General features: G+C 39.3%; 3 protein-coding genes across 4 annotated transcripts in view; 1 reads left to right on the plus strand and 2 right to left on the minus strand.

The window, feature by feature from the left end:
- LOC134003416 (microfibril-associated glycoprotein 4-like) overlaps positions 1-14,157 on the minus strand; it is a 153,164-nt gene extending 139,007 nt beyond the window's left edge. The window contains exons 1-5 of one of the 2 annotated variants that reach the window (XM_062442617.1): positions 13,855-14,157; positions 6,795-6,950; positions 3,764-3,802; positions 3,580-3,676; positions 233-400 (exon numbers count right to left, since the gene is read on the minus strand). In XM_062442617.1, the coding sequence (XP_062298601.1) occupies positions 233-400; positions 3,580-3,676; positions 3,764-3,802; positions 6,795-6,950; positions 13,855-13,863 (469 nt within the window). In that variant the 5' untranslated portion in view covers positions 13,864-14,157. Of the gene's footprint in view, positions 1-232; positions 401-3,579; positions 3,677-3,763; positions 3,803-6,794; positions 6,951-12,189; positions 12,346-13,854 lie in introns of both variants that reach the window. The other variant, XM_062442618.1, reaches the window with a different exon arrangement.
- The window catches only part of LOC134003385 (HEAT repeat-containing protein 1-like), a 398,094-nt gene that overhangs the window by 215,481 nt on the left and 157,613 nt on the right, over positions 1-25,000 (plus strand).
- On the minus strand, positions 15,938-20,306 carry LOC134003412 (microfibril-associated glycoprotein 4-like). Its single transcript, XM_062442612.1, has 5 exons — positions 20,093-20,306; positions 17,280-17,318; positions 17,096-17,192; positions 16,842-17,009; positions 15,938-16,352 (listed from the first exon to the last, which is right to left on the minus strand). The coding sequence occupies exons 1-5, from the start codon at positions 20,273-20,275 to the stop codon at positions 16,096-16,098; spliced, it is 744 nt and encodes a 247-aa protein (XP_062298596.1). The 5' UTR covers positions 20,276-20,306; the 3' UTR covers positions 15,938-16,095.

Below are 25,000 nucleotides of genomic sequence, written 5' to 3' on the forward strand. Positions count from 1 at the left end.
GCTCATTTACATTTTTCCTTCAAATGTGTTTATAAAAACCAAAGCTTCATGTAATTAATAAAACATGAGCAGAACACAGATTTGTTGTTACTGAGTTGAAAATCTTTGTGAATCTGTCTTTAGCTGAAGGAATCACACAAATAATCCAATATAAGGACAGAAATCCTCATTGTCTCCATGTGGAAACCAAACATCAGACAAACACAAGTACTAACTGCTAACAGTAACTGACCTGCTCCTCCATTAGTGAATCCAGACACATGCAGTCTGTATCCGTGGGACTCTGGGTCGATGGAGAACGAGGAGTAACGAGCAAACACTTTGTTCCCACTGAAATCCTCCATGTCGACACGAATCTCAAACCTTTTCCTCAGAGTCAGATGGAAGAGACTCTCCAGGCCTGAAAACACACAAACATGAAGTCACGTCAGAGTTTGTTTGTTTGTCTTAATGAAAAGAGAGTTTCATGTAGTCACATGACTACTTGGGAGGGAGACAAGATGGCGCCAGGGTGCTCGGCTGGCCGTCTGTCGCTCTGCTCTGTGTTCACTGTGTGCGTAGTTTTTTACCTGTTCTGTCAAGAGGTATCATCTCTCCTCACTTATGATCGTGGAACTCTGCTTGAGATTGGAGGCTTCTTCGATCACCTTAAATTTGATAAATTGGTGAGTTCTCCTCCATGCCTCGAGGAAATCCCGGCGTTTCTGAGGCGTCTTCCCCTCTACTTTGCCCGCCAGATACGCCGGAGAAGGCGTGGTAAACGTGGAGGCCTCCGTGTTAGGCTCGAGGCTAACCTGAGGTATGTCCGTGTGTCTGATCACTGCAATGATGTGCATTTTCTGGAATTTCCCCTTTCCCTGCGCTCGAGGAGGACTAGAGGCCGATGGATCCGACCAGTGCTCCCTGACGTCACCTCGCACCACCGGCAAAGGTGGAGGACTGGCATCCATATTTAAATCCACCTTTCACTGCCAGCAGTCTCCAGCTGTCAACTGCTCCAGCTTCGAGCTCCAACTCTTTGAGGTAAACTTTCCCGTGACTGTTCTTTGTGCTATCGACCACCGAAATTTAACAAAGACTTTATTCGGGACTTTGCAGACTTTTTAATTGTCGGCGATTTCAACGTGCATGTCTGCTGTGAAACTAGACCTTTGCTCAGAGACTTTCTCAATCTCATTGACTCTTTTAATCTCACGCAGTCTGTTTCGGAGCCGACGCATGAAAAAGGCCACATTTTGGATCTTGTGTTGTCTTATGGATTAAATGTACAGATTACCGAAATTTGTCACACTCCCTTATCTGACCATCTACCTGTTTTATTTTCCCTCTCACTGCCTGCACCTTCTACTACGGACTCTGCCGCCGTTCACTGTCTCTGTGTTTTTAATTCTTCAACTCCTCTGCAGTTCTCCGCTGCTTTTAAAGACTCCTTCTTGTATTCTCTGGATGATTTTGGCGACCTCAGTGTGGATGTCTGCATGACAATGTTTGATTCACTCTGCACTGAGATTTTGGACTCCATTGCTCCCATGACTTTAAAGCGTGTAAAGCCACAGACTGAGCCTTGGCTGAACGAGTCCACTCGTGCGCTCAGACGCGCATGTAGACAGGCGGAAAGAAAGTGGAAAAAGGCCAAACTCCAAATTTCTTGGGATCTCCTACGTGACTGTCTGCTAACTTATCAGCAGGCTGCTAAAACTGAATATTTTGCCTCACTTGTCTCCGCAAATGTTCACAAACCGCAGGTTCTTTTTAATGTATTTGATTCTTTTGTGAATCCTTGTGATGCTGCCTGTATTGAGCCTTCTTCTTCTCTGTGTGAGGATTTTCTACAGTTCTTCATCAATAAGATTTCTGCTCTTAGGTCCCCGCTTCCTCAGTCTGCTCAGGACCCCTCAGTTCCCACAGCAAGCTCAGCTGTTTTTCATCAGTTTGAGCCTGTTTCTCGCTCTTCACTCATTGAAATCGTGGAACACTTACGTCCTGCTAACTGCCCATCCGACAGCATCCCATCCTGTTTGTTTAAAGAGGTTTTCTGCTCAGTTGAGTCTTTTATCTTGTTTTTTTATAAATCAGTGTCTCAGCTCTGGATGTGTTCCATCCTCCTTCAAACATGCCACGGTGCAGCCTCTTTTGAAAAAGAAAAATCTGGATCCCTCGGTTCTGTCCAATTTTAGGCCAATTTCCAAATTCCCTTTTATTTCCAAGATTTTAGAGAAAGTCGTTTTTTACCAACTCCAAGACTTTTTAAAAAGGGCCAATGTTTGTGAATTGTTTCAGTCTGGTTTTAAGCCTCACCACAGCACTGAAACTGCTCTGTTAAAAGTTTTTAATGATCTTTTGTTAAACCTTGATTCTGGTAACTGTGCCTTTTTATTTCTTCTTGACCTGACAGCGGCGTTTGACACAGTGGATCATACAATTCTTCTGTCACGCCTTGAACACTGTGTAGGCATCAAAGGCACTGCTTTGAGTAGGTTTAAATCGTACCTCTCTGATAGATCCTTCTCTGTGCACATGGGCCAGTTTTCCTCCACAGTGGCCCCTCTGACCTGCGGGGACCCCAGGGGTCAGTTCTGGGCCCTCTACTGTTCTCCCTTTATATGTTACCCCTAGGGTCGATTTTTAGGAAGTATGGTATTCCTTTTCACTGTTTTGCTGATGATGTGCAGGTATATCTGCCGCTAAAGGTACCTACCAAAGATTCTCTTCATGCTGTGCATAACTGCATGAGGGACATTAAAACATGGATGGATTTAAACTTCTTAAAATTAAATGAAAACAAAACAGAGGTTGTCCTGTGTGGTCGCCCAGACCTGGTTCAGATCCTTGCCAGCTCCCTTGGCCCACTAGCACCTTACATGGGATCCCATGCCAGGAATCTTGGCGTTATTATTGATGGTGCTTTTAAATTAGATAAACAGGTCAGCTCAGTGGTCAAGTCTAGCTTTTTTCAGCTGAAGCTTCTAGCCAAAGTTAAACCCTATCTAAGCCAGAAAGACCTTGAAAAAGTCATCCATGCTTTTATTACATCTCGCTTAGACTACTGCAACTCCTTGTATGTCGGCATTGACCAGTCAGAGCTTAACCGCCTGCAGCTGGTTCAAAATGCAGCAGCTCGTCTCTCGTCTGGCTTCTGGTTAGATACAGGATTGATTTTAAGATTCTTTGATTTGTTTTTAAGTCTCTGAATGGGCTGGCCTCAGAATACCTGTCTGACCTTATTAAACTGCATCAGCCCTCCAGAGCCCTTAGGTCAGCTAACCAGGTGGTACTGGATGTTCCTCGATCCATCAAAAAAAACTAGAGGAAATCGAGCCTTTGCAGTTGCGGCTCCCACCCCCACTCCCACTTTTTCACTTTGGCCTTTGGTGGAGAATAGCCGCTTTTATTGGGTCTTTTATCTGTTTTATTTCTCTATATTATTTTGTTTTTTTAAAAATTGTTTTTTATTGCTTTTGTTGTTTGTTTTTATTGTTTCTGCTTATTTTACTGTAAAGCACTTTGGTAGGCCATTGGCTGTTTTAAATGTGCTATATAAATAAAGTTGACATTGACATTGACATTGACTATTCTCACCCAGCCAGTACTCTCCAGCAGCGCTACCAAAGCCCTTCTTGTAGTGATCCCAGGGCCTGTAGAAGTTCAGCAAGCCGTCCATCCTCCTCTGGAACACCTGGGGGTTATTATGACGGTCAAACAGGAAGTGTTCATACTGAAAACCACTCAGCTGTGACTTGATGACTTCTGTTCAAAAACTCACCGTCCAGCCTCCTCCATCTGAGTCCATGTCACAGTACACCTACACACAAACACACTCATTAGTAAATATGATTCTTTACTAAAACTTAATCAATCAATCAGCAGCTGCCACGTCTTGAGTCTGAAGCACCTTAAAGTGTCACTGACAGCTGCTAGCTGCTCCAACTGACTCCTATTCAACAAGTCTCAACTTCTCTCTAGAAATACTGAGTCAGTCATTGTTCAACGAGTCATTCTGGTCTCAATCTATGAATTCAGGCCCTCTAATAAGTGTGCTGGTGGTCATTTTAAAAATATTACTTTTGATAAGATGCAACCTCCAGGAAATCTATTAGTGCGTCTCAGAGCCTCCAGTGTTGTTGTTCAGTGGAGGAGAGATACACCAGCTTCAGCAGCATCAGATTGCATCGTAAAGTCCACGTCAGTGAACCCAACTCATAGTAAAACATAAACCTCGTCTCCAGAGTGTCAGGAGGAGGAATAATGTGTCTGTTTCCCAGTCACAGTTTCTTCAGGAGTTTTATGTTGACTTCTGCCTGCTGACACTAACAGACATTGTAATGATTTTTAAGGCAAAGTACTGTTTCAAAATGATAAAATCCTCTTTGTCAGGTTCATCAATGATGAATTGATCTGAAGTCTACAGTTTTTCAATGTTTAGACTCATCCTTACTTTATTAGACTCAGTAGTAGCATTTCCTTGATATGACTGGTCTGAAATGTACCTCCCTCCTTGATTAATCTCTAGTTGATGTGTTTTTAAACAAAGGATTTCAGATAGTTATACTAAAATTAGTTTTTTAAATGCAGAAAAAAATAATGTAGAATGTCAAATTCACTCTGTAAATGATTAAATAAAGCATGTGCTGATAAAACCATTTGATTCCTATCAAACTTTGATTTGAAGTGTCATTACTGAGTCAAATGTATGAAATTCTCCCCGTGGAGCCAAAATGGTCCAATAAGTTTGTTAGCATGCAGTATGCAAACAAAAGCAACATGTGCAGAATGCCAACAATACTCTCCAGTATGAATCTGACCAGTCTACCTCACCTACTGTGTCCCACAATGCAAAGCACTGGAACATCAGAAAAACTGACTGAGTGATGAAGTTATACCATTGGTTGGCCGAATGCCACCACTTCCTGTATCTGTTTCAAATTAAAAGCAGTTAAATGTTCATCTTTGGTAAAATCAAGAAGACCACAAGATGCTGCTTGGTAGCTGTGATTACTGAACTGTGAATACAGACGCTGATGAGTTTTGATTCAAACAGACTCTTTCACATGCAAACACTCACACACACCAACATTGCTTTTCTGAACTGATTTGTGGTCCATCTGTTTTTCCAGTGCAGGTTTTCGAACAGCAGCTCAGAGTACCGGGCCTTCTTGGACTCTCTGGGTGAGGCCCAGTGAGGGGCAACCTGAGAACCTGCTGGTGGAGATCCACCCTGAGATGCTTAAGGCTCTGGACATTGTGGGGCAGAACTGGCCCACCAAGGGGTCCAATCAGGCCCTCTGGATAACTTTGCAAAGTATGAAAATTACAGAGAAGTAATTCCAATTTTTCTGCTGCTTTTGCACCCTGACCAGAACACAACTGTCTGAAAAACAATACATATTGTGTTCATATTTAAACTCTCTTATATTGAACATGCAAAATGTTGTCAATTATCGTAAAGTGATAATTTATGTATAATTTATTATTTTTAGGTTATTATGCAATGGTTTTACTAGTCTGTATGTGGCCCTTGGACTAAAATTAGTTTGACACCCTTTGTCTAGAGGGGTACCTCGCTTTAACACCAGGTGACACTGTCAGCGCAGCAGAGATAAAATCACTGTGTCCACAGCTATGCAGAGGAGACCAACGTGGCTGGCTTAATAGTGTTGGCTTTTTTCAATGTGTTTTTTTGCAGAAATATATAATTTAAAAGGAAAGACCAACTGTACAACTACAGTTAACAGAAAAGGGGGAAAAGTTATTGTTGAAAGTTATTTCAAAAACCGGCTGTAATAAACTAATAGGCTGTTTTCATCCGCCTGGACTTATACTGGATCTGTTAGCCTTGCTAACCTAACAAAGTCAGCACACCGTCATTAAAATTTAGCAACACATCTGCAAACTACGTTGAGCTTAAAAACTATTGGGGACACCAGAGTAGACCTCCAGCTGGAACCAAATCACTACCCACAACAACAAAGTCAGGCAGCAAAGTGAGATAATGCAGCAGCTGATTATCACCACCATCAGTAGTAGGAGTAGTAGTACTTTATTTGTCCCCGTGGGGAAATTGGTTTGCAGCATTATCATCAGTGGAGCGGTCTGGAGCCCAGAGACACCGGGACAGGATCAGCTGGGAGCCTCGGCTCTGGTGTCAATAGAGAAAGGACTTTTATTGGAGCTTAAAACTGAACTTTATGACGATACGATGACAGATAGATGGACTTTATTCATAAGTAGCCTAACTGAGGTGAGCTGCTTGGACAGTTTTGTATTGTTGTTTTATATTTCCCACAGTGAAAGGAACTAATTACAACTACTGAAATTATTGTAATTAAGTTGCTCTTTTGGGTACTTTTGGGTAAGTATTCATTGCAATTCATTGTAATTTCCTCAGTTAAAAGTTTAAAATCAACACTGACAACTACACATAACAGAGCCACCTGGCAGCCTGCTGCTCGTCTCTGGTAAAATCCTTTGACCTGTTGCTTTTTTGGTGTTTCTGGCTAAGCTGAAGTCCCAGCTCTAAAAGTCACGGTTCGCCACTGCAAGAAATGACTTTCCTCCAGAGAGTGTCTGGGCTCAGCCTTAGAGATAGGGTTAGGAGTTCAAACACCCATGGGGGAGGCTAGGAGTAGAGCTGAATTACAATATGTATATAAAGTTTGTGTATCCAACCAGTAACAGGACTACCTCCACTTCTATCTGCTGGTTTAGTAGAATCAACCTGAACTGTCTTCACATGGTGATCGACTCATCTTTGAACCAACATCTTCTAACTGTGTCCCAGAGAGGATGAAGTGTACCTGGACAGCAGACGTGGCTCCGATGGGATAGATGGTGTACACTCCACTGAGTCGGCTTTTATCATGGTTATGGATGTCATTGCAGTCCAGCGGGAGGACGAGAGGTAAGCAGCAGGTCAACACTGGAGCCAGGAGGAGGAGGAAGACTGAAACCAGCTGCAACAGAAACACAGCAGCACACATGAAACTGAAGCCTCCTGTTCATACTGATTATTAAAAGAACTCCTTCTAATGTGCTTTCAGTGTTCAGTGATGGAGGACTGTATCCACAGTGTATCACACAGTCATTTAAAGTAGCTGATCAGCTTCTATTGATCTTCATCAGTGTGAATTAGTCATATCAAGTGATATCTGACACATTTACAGTCTTTTTAGCATCAGATTCCCTCTTAGTGTTTCCCTGTTGAGCTGTGGTGGAAGTATAGTAACAAAAAGACTTTGCTACTAAAAGCACTGTAACGCTGAAACATAGAAGATGAAGATTTGACTCATTCAGACGACTGAAGCTTCATATTAGCTTCAGATCAACTTTTAAATCCATGTTTCCACAGAAGGAGGACTGTGGGTTTAGTCCTCCATCACTTCCATTGTAAACATTATGAAGGGATCTTCTAATGGTCAGTATGAACAGGAGGAATCATTACAGTAAACATTATGAAGGGATCTTCTAATGGTCAGTATGAACAGGAGGAATCATTACAGTAAACATTATGAAGGGATCTTCTAATGGTCAGTATGAACAGGAGGAATCATTACAGTAAACATGATGAAGGGATCTTCTAATGGTCAGTATGAACAGGAGGAATCATTACAGACAGATAAATGGCTTCAGTGTTCATTTAGGCTCCTGACTGCTGGTTTAATACATTTTCTAAATTGTGAACACGTACTTTAAGCAACTATTTCTGCTCATAAGTATCCTTAAAATCTAAAATTAAATTACTATGGATCCCTGGTCAACACATCCTGTAACAAACTGAAAGGCCTGATCAATATGAATTCAGTCAGGTGTATAAAGTCACAAACTTACCTTCATCGTCACAGTTCTGCTGAGGTGATGTGAAGAAAATCTTGATATCACTCAGTGTGGATGCTTTGATGTGTCTGAGCTGTATTTATATCCCAAAGATTCTACCTAATCCTACCTAACCACTCCTCATACCGGAACCTCACCAGTGTGAGCAGGTAGTGGGCGTGTTGTGTGGCAGGTGTGCTGTGTGTCTCTGGGTTTGTGGGTGGAGACAAAAGAATAGACTTCAGGCTGGCAGAGTTTACAGATCACTGATAATATAATTACCTTATGAATTCTTTGTTATGACTGATTAACTTTTCGTACCTCATCACAAAATGTTTGTCATTACAGACCATGAATTTACTTTCTGAAACATGTCTTATTTTTAAGATTTTTTTTCTGGCATTATTAGCAGTAGAGAGACAGGAAAGTTTATTATAAATTATTTTTACTTTTACTTAAAATATTTTGAATCGACGGAAGTCCGTCCTGAGCAGCAGCAAGATAAATCCCCCCACGGAGTCCTCACACTGGTGGTGGCTGAATACTTCAATCAGTCAATCTTTATTTACATAGTGCCAAGTCACAACAAAAAGTCTGCTTTAATTTACGTTAAGTGGAAAGCACTAAAGCAGAGAGGGAAACGTTTAAAAAGACAGCTGCTATTGGTTAGATGTGGCCAGGTGATGTCTTAATTGATGCCCTAGAAATGATGGCAAGGGAATTATGAGCTTTTGAAGAGATCAGTATGACTGAAGGATGAAAAATGAAACTATAGATGTGAGCATGCAAAAACATGGTCTTCCTGTGCAAACTGTTGCTAAGTTTAATTTTAACTTTGTATGGATTTTAAAGTATTTTTCTCCTTGTAAACAAACCTCAATAGCAGAGTCAACTGCTCATTAATATGCACATAGGATTTATTAACAAGAAGTAGCATGTAGATCAGATTTATCATTAAATGATAAAATTGGAATATGTGACTTAATATGCTTTCTGTTCTATATGTAATTACAAAGACATTGGTGGAAGAATGACTCAGACCCTTTACTTAAATAAAAGTACCAACACATACATTAGTAAAGTTTGAGAAACAACATGAAGTGATTTATGTTGAAGTAGTCTTTACAAGACTTGCAACTTCAAGACCGGATGCTGGAGGGCTAAGTGGGACACATGCCTGGAAGCTGGTGGCAGACCTAGGCCAGAGGCTCTGCTTCCCAGCTGAGATTGTGTCAACCAACCTCAAACATCCACAGTTTCTTTCTTAAGACAAAAGCAGAAGAAAAATAAACTGTAACAACCACAGAAATAAACTAATTTTAAAAAACACATCCAGGAAACAAACAGCTGAAACAAAATCAAACCTTTAAACACACAAATCAACAAACATCTAATTCATCAGCAGGTAACAGCATATTTAAAAATACATCTGAATTCTAATAGTCATATGCAAAGTAATGGTATTATTATGTGAATATAGTAATAATAAAGTCTATGTTTAGTAACTTCTGTCTGCTAAACATCCAATCTGAAGATATTTATGTTGAAGGAATCCAACCAAGCAGCCTTAACTGGAAACATTTCCCTTAATAATGACCTTAAATATTAAAGTTAATAATATAAGTCTTTGTGTCAGAGACATCACCTGTGCAACAGATAATATCTCTTGAAAACACATCGTGTAAACCAAAGGGCGTAGGTCTGTTTCAACATTGGTGGGGACTTTTTCTGTCGAACCGTAAAACTCAGCAGTCGTGTATGTGTTCACACAAATAAAAAGTACAAATGACCTGTCCATCATTCCTGTGCCAAAGTCATCAAAGATGACTCTACTCAATGACTTCAGACCAGTTTCCCTAACGTCTGTTCCCATGAAAGCATTATAACAATCATTCTGTCATACTTGAATTATTGCACGTAGCCACTGATGGACCCAACTGTTTGTTTAGTAAGCCATCTGGTCAGCAGCACTAACCGAAGCACTCCACCACACCCTGCAACGCCTGGCATCATCAAACACCTTCACATCCTGTTCATAGACTTCAGGTCCGCTTTTGATTCCATCAACACTCTCAAACTCTTTATCACACTCTTGGACATGAACATTGACCCGGTCATATGTCACTGGATTCAGAGCGTCCTGTGGAAGAGAGTGAAAGTTAATAATCTGACCTCAGACACAAAACCATTGTAGGCCTCTACACTGATAAACCCACTGGGTCACACTGGGTCATTCTGTCATACTTGAATTATTGCACATAGCCACTGATGGACCCAACTGTTTGTTTATTAAGCCATCTGGTCAGCAGTAGTAACCGAAACACTCCACCACACCCTGCAACACATCCTGTTCATAGACTTCAGTTCCCCTTTAATTCTATCAACAACACAACCATTGTAGGCCTCATCTATAACACTGATGACACGTAGTACTGCATTACAGGGGCTGAAGCTGTCATTGGTGCACAGACAACCACCTGCTGCTAAATACAGCTGAAACCTATCTATCTATCTATCTATCTATCTATCTATCTATCTATCTATCTATCTATCTATCTATCTATCTATCTATCTATCTATCTATCTATCTATCTATCTATCACTATTTGGTGGAGCTGTTAACAACTCATAGACATCTGAAATGTGCTTTTTGGTTTCATCTTTAACAATGTGTTGTATTTAAAAGCTTGTTATATTATATATATATATATATATATATATATATATATATATATATATATATATATATATATATATATATATATATATATATTATATTATCCATTGTGTCAAATTTTCATCTGAAAAGTAACTAAAGCTGTAAAATAAATGTAGTGGAGTAGAAAGTACAATATTTCCCTCTGAAATGTAGAAAGTAGCATCACGTGGAAATACTACGGTAAAGTACAAGTACCTATAAATTGTACTTAAGTACAGTACCTGAGTAAATGTACTCAGTAACTTTGCACCACTGTGTGACAGTGTGAGGGTTCATGTGTAGTTTGTGTCCTGCTGAAAGCTCAGACATACAGTCAGTCTGTGGAAACAACCAGATGGAACTAATACAGACAACAGAGACATCTAGTGGTGGAACGTGTTCATTTCAGCAGAGTTCAAGCTGCTGTGAGCTCCAATACAAGTCAACTCCATCTGTCATTTGGTTCTTCATCACTTTAATGATCTCATGTGATCCAGTGTTAATTTTGACAGCATATTTTTAAATAGTTTTCGTCTTTTGACTAAAATGTAATTTAGTTTTAGTCATAATTTAGTCATCTACATTGTTTTAGTTTTAGTCGACTCAAATATAATAAAATGTAACAAGTTTGTCTTGAATTTCTGAAATCATTATTACTACTAGATGAAATGAGTCCTATATTTAGCTGTTATGGAATGATAGTACGGTCTGAATGTATAATACACACAGACACAGATTTCACTCATTATTAGAACCACAAACATATCTTTATTTACCTGGCTTTACTTTTTCATAAAAGATCATCTCATAACAATAAGCCTGAAGGTGAAGCTCTCAGTTTAGCAGTCAGTCTACATCCCAACCAGGCGGGGAGTTCCGGTCCTCTGAAATGAGGAAAACACGTAACAGCTAACTTGTAGACTGTGGTAGATCCAGCCCTCGCAACCTCCCCCGCTCTGCCTCATGCTCCTCCTGATGCCCATATAAGTAGAATCCGGGTTTTTATTTTTCCCGGCATGCACCTGATATTTTCAAGATGGCGCTGCTCAGATCCGATACTATAGGCCTCCGAGCAGCAGTCCACAAACCAATGGGTGACGTCACGGATGTTAAGTCCATTTATTATATACAGTCTACGTCCTAATCCTCACCTATGCTCACCAGCTTTGGGTAGTAACCCAAACAATGAGATTCTGGATCCAAGCAGAGAGTGTCTGGGCTCAGCCTTAGAGATCGGGTCAGGAGTTCAGACATCCGGGGGAGGCTAGGAGTAGAGCCGCTGCTCCTTCACATGGAAAGGAGCCAGCTGGGAAGTTGTGACTGTATAACTTGTGAACAGCTTCAGAGCTCATCTTACACACAAATCTAACTTTCTCACTTTGGGTTGTATGGAGAAATCAGCTAGACTGTATTCTATTTCCCTAAAGTTATCATAAATGTGTTGATTACAGTTGTCTGGATCAAAGGGTTCGACGTCCTTAGCTGTAAACTCCTCTGGTGAAGGCACTGCTGTGGACCGAATTACAATATTCATATGAAGTCTGTGTATCCAACCAGTAACAGAACTACCTCCACTTCTATCTGCTGCTTTCGTAGAATCTACCTGAACTGTCTTCACATGGTGATCGACTCATCTGTGAACCAACATCTTCTAACTGTGTCCCAGAGAGGATGAAGTGTACCTGGACAGCAGACGTGGCTCCGATGGGATACATGGTGTGCACTCCACTGAGTTGGCTGTTGTCATTGTTATGGATGTCACTGCAGTCCAGCGGGAGGTACAGATGGAAGCAGCAAGTCAACACTGGAGCCAGGAGGAGGAGGAAGACTGAAACCAGCTGCAACAGAAACAGAGCAGCACACACAAAATAAACTAAAACTAAACTCACTGAGAAGATTCAAGTCCAATTGTGTTTAAACAATTAATGACTGTATTTTGGGATTTCGCTGGTCCTATCCTTCTAGTGGTACCACTCAACTCCTACAGCATTGATAGAATCACAAAGTGAAGCTTTAAACGTGAAACATACAAACAAAGAAACAGAGAAGAATAGATTGTTAGAAACTCTTTTATCTCCACAGACTATTTCAGAGAATCTGACTGAAACTACTGATCAATATGCAGACAGATAAACTGTTCCAGTGTTCAGATCACTGATAATATAATTTTTTATATTTTTTTCTTTTAACAATAAAGAATGAAATGAAGAAATTAATTAATATTTTTTTTGTTTTAACCCTCTCTTTCTTTCTTTTATTTCTTTCTCTCTGATCTAATCAGAATGCAGAAGGATAAAATTGAACTGTGTGAGAAGCCTTTTGTTGGTTTTTTCTCTTCACACTGAGATTGTTAAGATGTTACCTTCAGTCTGCTGAAAGCCACCAAACACACTTTAAAGTCAAACTACCTGCTTTTAACAGAGAGTTTAGTGGAGGTTTGAAACATTGATGTAAATCACACACCTGAGAGACAAGGAGGAGGGATGCAGTGAGCTCATGCTTTTACACGTTTAGATCATATAAAACAGCTCATCATGCTTTCCACCATTATAAATGCTTCATAAACTAACTACATGACTCTTATTTTCCTTAACTTTGACTGAAGCTACATTTTGTCTTTTTAGTAAAATATTACAAAATATGAGCGTTAAAACAAAATACAGATGAAATCATATTTTTAGTATTTTTCAGCCCTGAGTAATTCCTCTCAGGCGGTACAACCTGCAATAATCAGAGTGGAGGCAGAGTGTGTAACCTGAAAGTTGAGACTCAGGGCAGAAACAGTTTAACCTGATTTTTGTGTGTTTTCATATACAGCTCGGAGAAATTCAACATTTTTCACAGACAAGCTGATAATAAGACAAAAAGAAAACAATCCACACTAATGCACACAATGATGAAAATGTGATAAAACTAATAACACAGATGTGATATAAATTAAAATGATAAAAAATAACAAATAGATTCATTATAAAGGAATAAAAAACATTTTACAATAAAATCAGTGATTATATAAAATAAACAATAACCATATAATATTGATTTCTATAATTCCATGCCATTTTTGCATTTTTAGGGCCTCCCAGTGGTAGATTTTAATTGAATATGCCCACTTTTGTGGGCATATCAAATAATGTATACTACACATGAATAAGCATAGGCAATATGTTGTATGTAAATGTTCGCCTGCAAACGACGCAACAGATCAGGATTGTACTGGTTTATCCAAACATTTTTGTGGTTTCCATTGTAACACAATACAGAAAATTTAGTTGTAGAAACTATTTTATCACCAAAGACTATTTATTCATATTAATTCATTCAGGTGTATAAAGTCACAAACTTACCTTCATCATCAGAGTTCTGCTGAGGGGATCTGATGAAAATCTTGATGTCAGTCAGTCTGGATGCTCTGATGTGTCTGAACTGTATTAATATCACAAATATTAATAAATGACTGAACAGCTGCTGCTTCACACTGATAAAACTATTTTCTGAACAAGTGGAAACATGATGTCAATGAGTGTGTGTGTCTCTGTTAACATGACTTTGTTGGTCCCCAAACCTGACATCCACCTACATTGTGGGGACTCTGTTCCATTACTGGGACAAAAGAGACTCTACTCACAATGTTAACTGATTACCATGAGGATAAGCCTCTCAGTATCAGGTACAGATCGGGACACAAACGAGGAACCGGAGGGCTCAGGCTGAATCAGAGTCGTTTATTACAGGCAGGGGTCAAAAACAGGCAGGCAGTAGAATAGGCGAAGGCACAGGTAATCGGCTGGCTATAATCTAGGTCGCGGATCAAAAGCTGGTCATACACAGGGAGATACTCAAGGAAATAATACGCTGGAACTCTGACTCTAAGGACAAGACGATCTGGCACAGAGGGGAGGGGAGACACGGCTTAAATACACAAGGAGGGGGAAGACAACTAGACACAGGTGAAACACATTAGGGAGGGGAAAGCAATCACACAGGCGGGAAACTTGACAGGAAGACAGGGGTAAGACAAGGACTTCAAAATAATACAGGAAGTGGCACAACAAGAACAGAAAATCAACTAAAACCCTAACAGGCACTAACGGGCCCTGACACTCAGTTCAGCCTCTTTAACCTTAACTCCTGACTCTTTAAGACTCTGTGACAGTAAACTTTTAATCCTAACTCTTTTTCCAAATCCAGTGTTTCTTTTTTTCAGGATTTAATCGTAGAAATAAAAAATCTCTGGAAAATTCCCTAAAAGCAAAAACCAGCATGGATTTGTATATCGATCCTAGAATAACATTATTGAAAGAACTTTAAAATATTTAAAACATTATTTAATCTCACTCTTATTTATTACATGAGTTCAGATTTTTATCTTTATAAAAGATAAAATGATTCTTTTGAGAAAGCTGCAAAAATACTAAAACCTGAGTTCTGTTTATTCACAGTCTGAGCAAACAGAAGCTGTGATGCATCAGCCACTAAAAACACACTGAAAAACATATTAATTATTATTTTGCTGTAACAATAAAAATATGAACCATAATGTGTTTAAAACTATTAAAAACATGCACATTTATCTCACGTTTATTTTACAGTTAAAAAGGTTTTCAGACTTTAATAAAAGATAAAATATTAGTTTTTTAGGTGCAACATTTCTAAGAGAAGAGAACCTGGATTATCAACCATCGACCGTCAGGATGAAACATGAATGAATGAATGAATGAAGGCTTTATTTCAAACATGTAGAAAAACAAAAACAAAGATTAAACATGAAACAGAAGAAACTCTGCGATGGACAAAAGTTCAGAGACTGAACAGATTCAGACTATCGCTGTGTGTGTGTCTGTGTGTGTATGTGTGTGTGTGTGTGTGTGTGTGTGTATGTGGGTGTGTGTGTGTGTGTGTCTGTTTGTGTAAATCAGAACATTTATAATTTAACCATTTTACAGTTTCTTCTGATAAACAGTTATAATGAATTGTTCTAAAGACCGAAGAGAAATCAATAAATTATGACAAATAAAAGTCGGTCTTCAACTGTTAACCTGTTTTTTTTTATGAGTCATGATCTATCATTTCTTTTCACTTTAAGTTGCTGTGTGTAACAATGAAAAACATTAAACATAGAGAACAGACAATAAATAAAAATAGAGATTCATTATTTATCTTTAGTGCTGGATCGACTGCTGTTATTGTCTGTCAGGATATTTGATCAGTTGTTTCTAATTTCATGGTGGAAAATAGAACAACTTTGTTTTGGAGAAACAGATTCTATCAGGATTCAGGATTTTATCTGTTAAGTTTTTAAGAAATCTTTTTAGTTTTACATTTTTCAGACTTTACACAGAAACACATCAGCAGCTTTCTCTCTTCAAGTAAAAGTTTAAAATCCTACCCGAAGGCACAATATGTCATTCCTGCCGTTTGCTGTTTGACACAAGACTTTACACCCAGCAGCTGCTCACACACACACTACGCTCTGACTTTTATTCATGCTGGAAATGTTTATTTGATTTAAATGTTAGGTTACAGATTAGATCAGAGAGAAAGAAAGAAAGAGATCAACAGATATTCTGTTTGTTCGTTCTGGAGAATTACTGCACAGGACGAATCTTCATGCTGATGGTCTTCAGGGAGTAGTCCCAACCCTTCCAGAGTTTCCACTCCACTCCTACAGCATAGACAGTGTCATCAGCCCCCCAGCGATAAACCCCATTTGGGTTTGTATAGTGACAGGCGTTGTACCAGAACGCCCCCAGGAACCGTCTGGCACAGTTAACGTTGATGTAGGAGTCCTGGTCTTTGTCGAATGTGGAGAAATTCTGTCCGTTGTGATTACTCATGGAATCTCCTACAGAAACACAAGAAAACAAAAAGTGTATAATCACAACACTGCTGCTAATGACACCATATTATATAATGTTATATAACTATTAACAACTGTCACTACTAATACAGTACTACTGCTATGGCCAACACTTGTATAAATACTTCCAGTACTACTAGTACTGCATCTGCTGCTGCTACTGTAACATAACAACATGCAGTATGTCATGTAGACAACAACTGTAAAAGGTTGAAGGGATAAAAACACCTGAAACCTGCTGGGGCTCATTTACATTTTTCCTTTAAATGTGTTTATAAAAACCAAAGCTTCATATAATTAATAAAACATGAGCAGAACACAGACTGTTGTTACTGAGTTGAAAATCTTTGTGAATCTGTCTTTAGCTGAAGGAATCACACAAATAATCTAATATAAGGACAGAAATCCTCAGTGTGTCCATGTGGAAACCAAACATCAGACAAACACAAGTACTAACTGCTAACAGTAACTGACCTGCTCCTCCATCAGTGAATCCAGACACATGCAGTCTGTATCCGTGGGACTCTGGGTCGATGGAGAACGAGGAGTAACGAGCAAACACTTTCTTCCCACTGAAGTCCTCCATGTCGACGCGAAGCTCGACCTTTCTACTCAGAGTCAGATGGAAGAGACTCTCCAGGCCTGAAAACACACAAACATGAAGTCATGTCAGAGTTTGTTTGTTTTAATGAACAGAGAGTTTCATGAAGTCACATGACTGTTCTTACCCAGCCAGTACTCCCCAGCAGCGCTACCAAAGCCCTTCTTGTATTGATCCCAGGGCCTGTAGAAGTTCACCGAGCCGTCCATCCTCCTCTGGAACACCTGGGGGTTATTATGAACGTCAAACAGGAAGTGTTCATACTGAAAACCACTCAGCTGTGACTTGATGACTTCTGTTCAAAAACTCACCGTCCATCCTCCTTCATCTGAGTCCATGTCGCAGTACACCTACACACAAACACACTCATTAGTAAATATGATCCTTTACTAAAACTATAATCAATCAATCAGCAGCTGCCACGTCTTGAGTCTGAAGCACCTTAAAGTGTCACTGACAGCTGCTAGCTGCTCGAACTGACTCATATCCAAGAAGTCTCAACTTCTCTCTAGAAATACTGAGTCAGTCATTGTTCAACGAGTCATTCTGGTCTCAATCTATGAATTCAGGCCCTCTAATAAGTGTGCTGGTGGTCATTTTAAAAATATTACATTTAATAAGATGCAACCTCCAGGAAATCTATTAGTGTGTCTCAGAGCCTCCAGTGTTGTTGTTCAGTGGAGGAGAGATACACCAGCTTCAGCAGCATCAGATTGCATCGTAAGGTCCACGTCAGTGAACCCAACTCATAGTAAAACATAAACCTCGTCTCCAGAGTGTCAGGAGGAGGAATAATGTGTCTGTTTCCCAGTCACAGTTTCTTCAGGAGTTTTATGTTGACTTCTGCCTGCTGACACTAACAGACATTGTAATGATTTTTAAGGCAAAGTACTTTTTCAAAATGATATAATCCTCTTTGTCAGGTTCATCAATGATGAAATGATCTGAAGTCTACAGTTTTTCAATGTTTAGACTCGTCTTTACTTTATTGGACTCAGTAGTAGTATTTCCTTGATATGACTGGTCTGAAATTTACCTCCCTCCTTGATTAATCTCTAGTTGATGTGTTTTTAAACAAAGGATTTCAGATAGTTATACTAAAATTAGTTTTTTAAATGCAGAAAAAAATAATGTAGAATGTCAAATTCACTCTGTCTAAAAGATTAAATAAAGCATGTGCTGATAAAACCATTTGATTCCTATCAAGCTTTGATTTGAAGTGTCATTACTGAGTCAAATGTTTGTTAGCATGCAGTATGCAAACAAAAGCAACATGTGTAGAATACCAACAATACTCTCCAGTATGCATCTGACCAGTCTACCTCACCTACTGTGTCCCACAATGCAAAGCACTGGAACATCAAAAGAACTGACTGAGTGATGAAGTTATACCATTGGTTGGCCGAATGCCACCACTTCCTGTATCTGTTTCAAATTAAAAGCAGTTAAATGTTCATCTTTGGTAAACTCAAGAAGACCACAAGATGCTGCTTGGTAGCTGTGATTACTGAACTGTGAATACAGACGCTGATGAGTTTTGATTCAAACAGACTCTTTCACATGCAAACACTCACAAACACCAACATTGCTTTTCTGAACTGATTTGTGGTCCATCTGTTTTTTCAGTGCAGGTTTTCGAACAGCAGCTCAGAGTACCGGGCCTTCTTGGACTCTCTGGGTGGGGCCCAGTGAGGGGCAACCTGCTGGTGGAGATTCACCCTGAGATGCTGAAGGCTCTGGACATTGTGGGGCTGAACCCGCCCGCCAAGGGGTCCAATCAGGCCCTCTGGATAACTTTGCAAAGTATGAAAATTACAGAGAAGTAATTCCAATTTTTCTGCTGCTTTTGCACCCTGACCAGAACACAACTGTCTGAAAAAAAATACATATTGTGTTCATATTTAAACTCTCTTATATTGAACATGCAAAATGTTGTCAATTATAGTAAAGTTATAATTTATGTATAATTTATAATTTTTAAGGTTATTATGCTATAGTTTTACTAGTCTGTATGTGGCCCTTGGACTAAAATTAGTTTGAAACCCCTTGTTTAGAGGGGTAACTCGTTTTACCACCAGGTGGCGCTGTCAGCGCAGCAGAGATAAAATCACTGTCCACAGCTATGCAGAGGAGACCAACATGGCTGGCTTAATAGTGTTGTTTTTTTTTTATGTTTTTTTGCAGAAATATATAATTTAAAAGGAAAGACCAACTGTACAACTAGAGTTAACAGAAAAGGGGGAAAAGTTATTGTTGAAAGTTATTTCAAAAACCGGCTGTAATAAACTAATAGGCTGTTTTCATCCGCCTGGACCTATACTGGATCTGTTAGCCTTGCTAACCTAACAAACGAGTAGTAGTAATAATTTATTTGTCCCTGTGGGGAAATTGGTTTGCAGCATTATCATCAGTGGAGCGGTCTGGAGCCCAGAGACACCGGGACAGGATCAGCTGGGAGCCTCGGCTCTGGTGTCAATACAGAAAGGACTTTTATTGGAGCTTAAAACTGAACTTTATGACGATACGATGACAGATAGATGGACTTTATTCATAAGTAGCCTAACTGAGGTGAGCTGGTTCGACAGTTTTGTATTATTGTTTTATATTTCCCAGAGTGGAAGGAACTAATTACAACTACTGAAATTATTGTAATTAAGTTGCTCTTTTGGGTACTTTTGGGTAAATATTCATTGCAATTCATTGTAATTTCCTCAGTTAAAAGTTTAAAATCAACACTGACAACTACACATAACAGAGCCACCTGGCAGCTTGCTGCTCGTCTCTGGTAAAATCCTTTGACCTGTTGCTTTTTTGGTGTTTCTGGCTAAGCTGAAGTCCCAGCTCTAAAAGTCACGGTTCGCCACTGCAAGAAATGACTTTCCTCCAGAGAGTGTCTGGGCTCAGCCTTAGAGATAGGGTTAGGAGTTCAAACACCCATGGGGGAGGCTAGGAGTAGAGCTGAATTACAATATTTATATAAAGTTTGTGTATCCAACCAGTAACAGGACTACCTCCACTTCTATCTGCTGGTTTAGTAGAATCAACCTGAACTGTCTTCACATGGTGATCGACTCATCTTTGAACCAACATCTTCTAACTGTGTCCCAGAGAGGATGAAGTGTACCTGGACAGCAGATGTGGCTCCGATGGGATAGATGGTGTACACTCCACTGAGTCGGCTTTTATCATGGTTATGGATGTCATTGCAGTCCAGCGGGAGGACGTGCTGTAAGCAGCAGGTCAACGCTGGAGCCAGGAGGAGGAGGAAGACTGAAACCAGCTGCAACAGAAACACAACAGCACACATGAAACTGAAGCCTCCTATTCATACTGATTATTAAAAGATCTCCTTCTAATGTGCTTCCAGTGTTCAGTGATGGAGGACTGTATCACAGTGAGTCACACAGTCATTTAAAGTAGATGATCAGCTTCTATTGAGCTTCAGCAGTCTGAGTTAGTCATATCAAGTGATATCTGACACATTTACTGTGTTTTTAGCATCAGATTCCCTCTTAGTGTTTCCCGGTTGAGCTGTGGTGGAAGTATAGTAACAAAAAGACTTTGCTACTAAAAACACTGTAACGTTGAAACATAGAAGATGAAGATTTGACTCATTAAGACGACTGAATCTTCATATTAGCTTCAGATCAACTTTTAAATCCATGTTTACACAGAAGGAGGACTGTGGGTTTAGTCCTCCATCACTTCCATTGTAAACATTATGAAGGGATCTTCTAATGGTCAGTATGAACAGGAGGAATCATTACAGTAAACATGATGAAGGGATCTTCTAATGGTCAGTATGAACAGGAGGAATCATTACACATAAACTGCTTCATGTTCATTTAGGCTCCCGACTGCTGGTTTAAAACCCTTTCAAAATTGTGAACTCGTACTTTAAGCAACTATTTCTGCTCATAAATGTCCTTATAATCAAAATTAAATTACTATGGATCCCTGGTCAACACATCCTCTAACAAACTGAAAGGCCTGATCAATATGAATTCAGTCAGGTGTATAAAGTCACAAACTTACCTTCATCGTCACAGTTCTGCTGAGGTGATGTGAAGAAAATCTTGATATCACTCAGTGTGGATGCTCTGATGTGTCTGAGCTGTATTTATATCCCAAAGATTCTACCTAATCCTACCTAACCCCTCCTCATGCCTGAACCTCACCAGTGTGAGCAGGTAGTGGGCGTGTTGTGTGGCAGGTGTGCTGTGTGTCTCTGGGTTTGTGGGTGGAGACAAAAGAATAGACTTCAGGCTGGCAGAGTTTACAGATCACTGAAACTATAATTACCTTATGTATTCTTTCTTATGACTGATTAACTTTTTGTACCTCATCACAACATTTTTATCTCATTACATACCATGAACTTAGCCACTGATGGACCCAACTGTTTGTTTAGTAAGCCATCTGGTCAGCAGCAGTAACAGAAGCACTCTACCACACCCTGCAACGCCTGGCATCATCAAACACCTTCACATCCTGTTCATAGACTTCAGGTCCGCCTTTGATTCCATCAACACTCTCAAACTCTTTATCACACTCTTGGACATGAACATTGACCCGGTCATATGTCACTGGATTCAGAGCGTCCTGTGGAAGAGAGTGAAAGTTAATAATCTGACCTCAGACACAAAACCATTGTAGGCCTCTTCTCTACCACTGATAAACCCACTGGGTCACACTGGGTCATTCTGTCATACTTGAATTATTGCACGTAGCCACTGATGGACCCAACTGTTTGTTTATTAAGCCATCTGGTCAGCAGCAGTAACCGAAGCACTCCACCACACCCTGCAACACATCCTGTTCATAGACTTCAGTTCCCCTTTAATTCTATCAACAACACAACCATTGTAGGCCTCATCTATAACACTGATGACACGTAGTACTGCATTACAGGGGCTGAAGCTGTCATTGGTGCACAGACAACCACCTGCTGCTAAATACAGCTGAAACCTATCTATCTATCTATCTATCTATCTATCTATCTATCTATCTATCTATCTATCTATCTATCTATCTATCTATCTATCTATCTATCTATCTATCTATCTATCTATCTATCTATCTATCTATCTATCTATCCATCCATCCATCTATCTATCTATCTATCTATATATCTATCACTATTTGATGGAGCTGTTAACAACTCATAGACATCTGAAATGTGAGCCGACTACACACTGCTTTCTGGTTTCATCTTTAACAATGTGTTGTATTTAAAAAGCTTGTTATATTATCCATTGTGTCAAATCTGCATCTGAAAAGTAACTAAAGCTGTCAAATAAATGTAGTGGAGTAGAAAGTACAATATTTCCCTCTGAGATGTAGAAAGTAGCATCACGTGGAAATACTACAGTAAAGTACAAGTACCTCAAACTGTACTACAGTAAAGTACAAGTACCTCAAACTGTACTACAGTAACGTACAAGTACCTCTAAATTGTACTTAAGTACAGTACCTGAGTAAATGATGAATTCATCAGCAGGTAACAGCATATTTAAAAATACATCTGAATTCTAATATTCATTTACAAAGTAATGGTATTATTATGTGAATATAGTAATAATAAAGTCTATGTTTAGTAACTTCTGTCTGCTAAACATCCAATCTGAAGAGATTTATGTTGAAGGAATCCAACCAAGCAGCCTTAACTGGAAACATTTCCCTTAATAATGACCTTAAATATTAAAGTTAATAATATAAGTCTTTGTGTCAGAGACATCACCTGTACAACAGATAATATCTCTTGAAAACACATCGTGTAAACCAAAGGGCGTAGGTCTGTTTCAACATTGGTGGGGACCTTTTCTGTCGAACCGTAAAACTCAGCAGTCGTGTATGTGTTCACACAAATAAAAAGTACAAATGACCTGTCCATCATTCCTGTGCCAAAGTCATCGAAGATGACTCTACTCAATGACTTCAGACCAGTTTCCCTAACATCTGTTCCCATGAAAGCATTATAACAATCATTCTGTCATACTTGAATTATTGCACGTAGCCACTGATGGACCCAACTGTTTGTTTAGTAAGCCATCTGGTCAGCAGCACTAACCGAAGCACTCTACCACACCCTGTAGCGCCTGGCATCATCAAACACCTTCACATCCTGTTCATAGACTTCAGGTCCGCCTTTTATTACATCAACACTTTCAAACTCTTTATCAAACTCTTGGACATGAACATTGACCCGGTCATATGTCACTGGATTCAGAGCGTCCTGTGGAACAGAGTGAAAGTTAATAATCTGACCTCAGACACAAAACCATTGTAGGCCTCTACACTGATAAACCCACTGGGTCACACTGGGTCATTCTGTCATACTTGAATTATTGCACGTAGCCACTGATGGACCCAACTGTTTGTTTATTAAGCCATCTGGTCAGCAGCAGTAACCGAAGCACTCCACCACACCCTGCAACACATCCTGTTCATAGACTTCAGTTCCCCTTTAATTCTATCAACAACACAACCATTGTAGGCCTCATGTCTAACACTGATGACACGTAGTACTGCATCACAGGGGCTGAAGCTGTCATTGGTGCACAGACAACCACCTGCTGCTAAATACAGCTGAAACCTATCTATCTATCTATCTATCTATCTATCTATCTATCTATCTATCTATCTATCTATCTATCTATCTATCTATCTATCTATCTATCTATCTATCTATCTATCCATCTATCTATCTATCTATCTATCTATCTATCTATCTATCTATCTATCCATCTATCTATCTATCTATCCATCTATCTATCTATCTATCCATCTATCTATCTATCTATCCATCTATCTATCTATCTATCCATCTATCTATCTATCTATCTATCTATCTATCTATCTATCTATCTATCTATCCATCTATCCATCTATCTATCTATCTATCCATCTATCTATCTATCTATCTATCTATCTATCTATCTATCTATCTATCTATCTATCCATCTATCTATCTATCTATCCATCTATCTATCTATCTATCCATCTATCTATCTATCTATCTATCTATCTATCTATCTATCTATCTATCTATCTATCTATCTATCTATCTATCTATCTATCTATCAGTATTTGGTGGAGCTGTTAACAACTCATAGACATCTGAAATGTGAGCCGACTACACACTGCTGTCTGGTTTCATCTTTAACAATGTGTTGTATTTATAAAGCTTGTTATATTATCCATTGTGTCAAATCTGCATCTGAAAAGTAACTAAAGCTGTCAAATAAATGTAGTGGAGTAGAAAGTACAATATTTCCCTCTGAGATGTAGAAAGTAGCATCACATGGAAATACTACAGTAAAGTACAAGTACCTCAAACTGTACTACAGTAAAGTACAAGTACCTCTAACTGTTCTACAGTAAAGTACAAGTACCTATAAATTCTACTTCAGTACAGTACTTGAGTAAATGTACTGAGTAACTTTCCACCACTGTGTGACAGTGTGAGGGTTCATGTGTAGTTTGTGTCCTGCTGAAAGCTCAGACATACAGTCAGTCTGTGGAAACAACCAGATGGAACTAATACAGACAACAGAGACATCTAGTGGTGGAACGTGTTCATTTCAACAGAGTTCAAGCTGCTGTGAGCTCCAATACAAGTCAACTCCATCTGTCATTTGGTTCTTCATCACTTTAGTGATCTCATGTGATCCAGTGTTAATTTTGACAGCAAATTTTTAAATAGTTTTCGTCTTTTGACTAAAATGTAATTTAGTTTTAGTCATAATTTAGTCATCTACATTGTTTTAGTTTTAGTCGACTCAAATATAATAAAATGAAAAAAATAAAATTACCTGGCTTGACTTTTTCATAAAAGATCATCTCATAACAATAAGCCTGAAGGTGAAGCTCTCAGTTTAGCAGTCAGTCTACATCCCAACCAGGCGGGGAGTTCCGGTCCTCTGAAATGAGGAAAACACGTAACAGCTAACTTGTAGACTGTGGTAGATCCAGCCCTCGCAACCTCCCCCGCTCTGCCTCATGCGCCTCCTGATGCCCATATAAGTAGAAT

The sequence above is a fragment of the Scomber scombrus genome, chromosome 21 (assembly GCF_963691925.1).
Source record: "Scomber scombrus chromosome 21, fScoSco1.1, whole genome shotgun sequence".
In the NCBI taxonomy this organism is placed as follows: domain Eukaryota; kingdom Metazoa; phylum Chordata; class Actinopteri; order Scombriformes; family Scombridae; genus Scomber; species Scomber scombrus.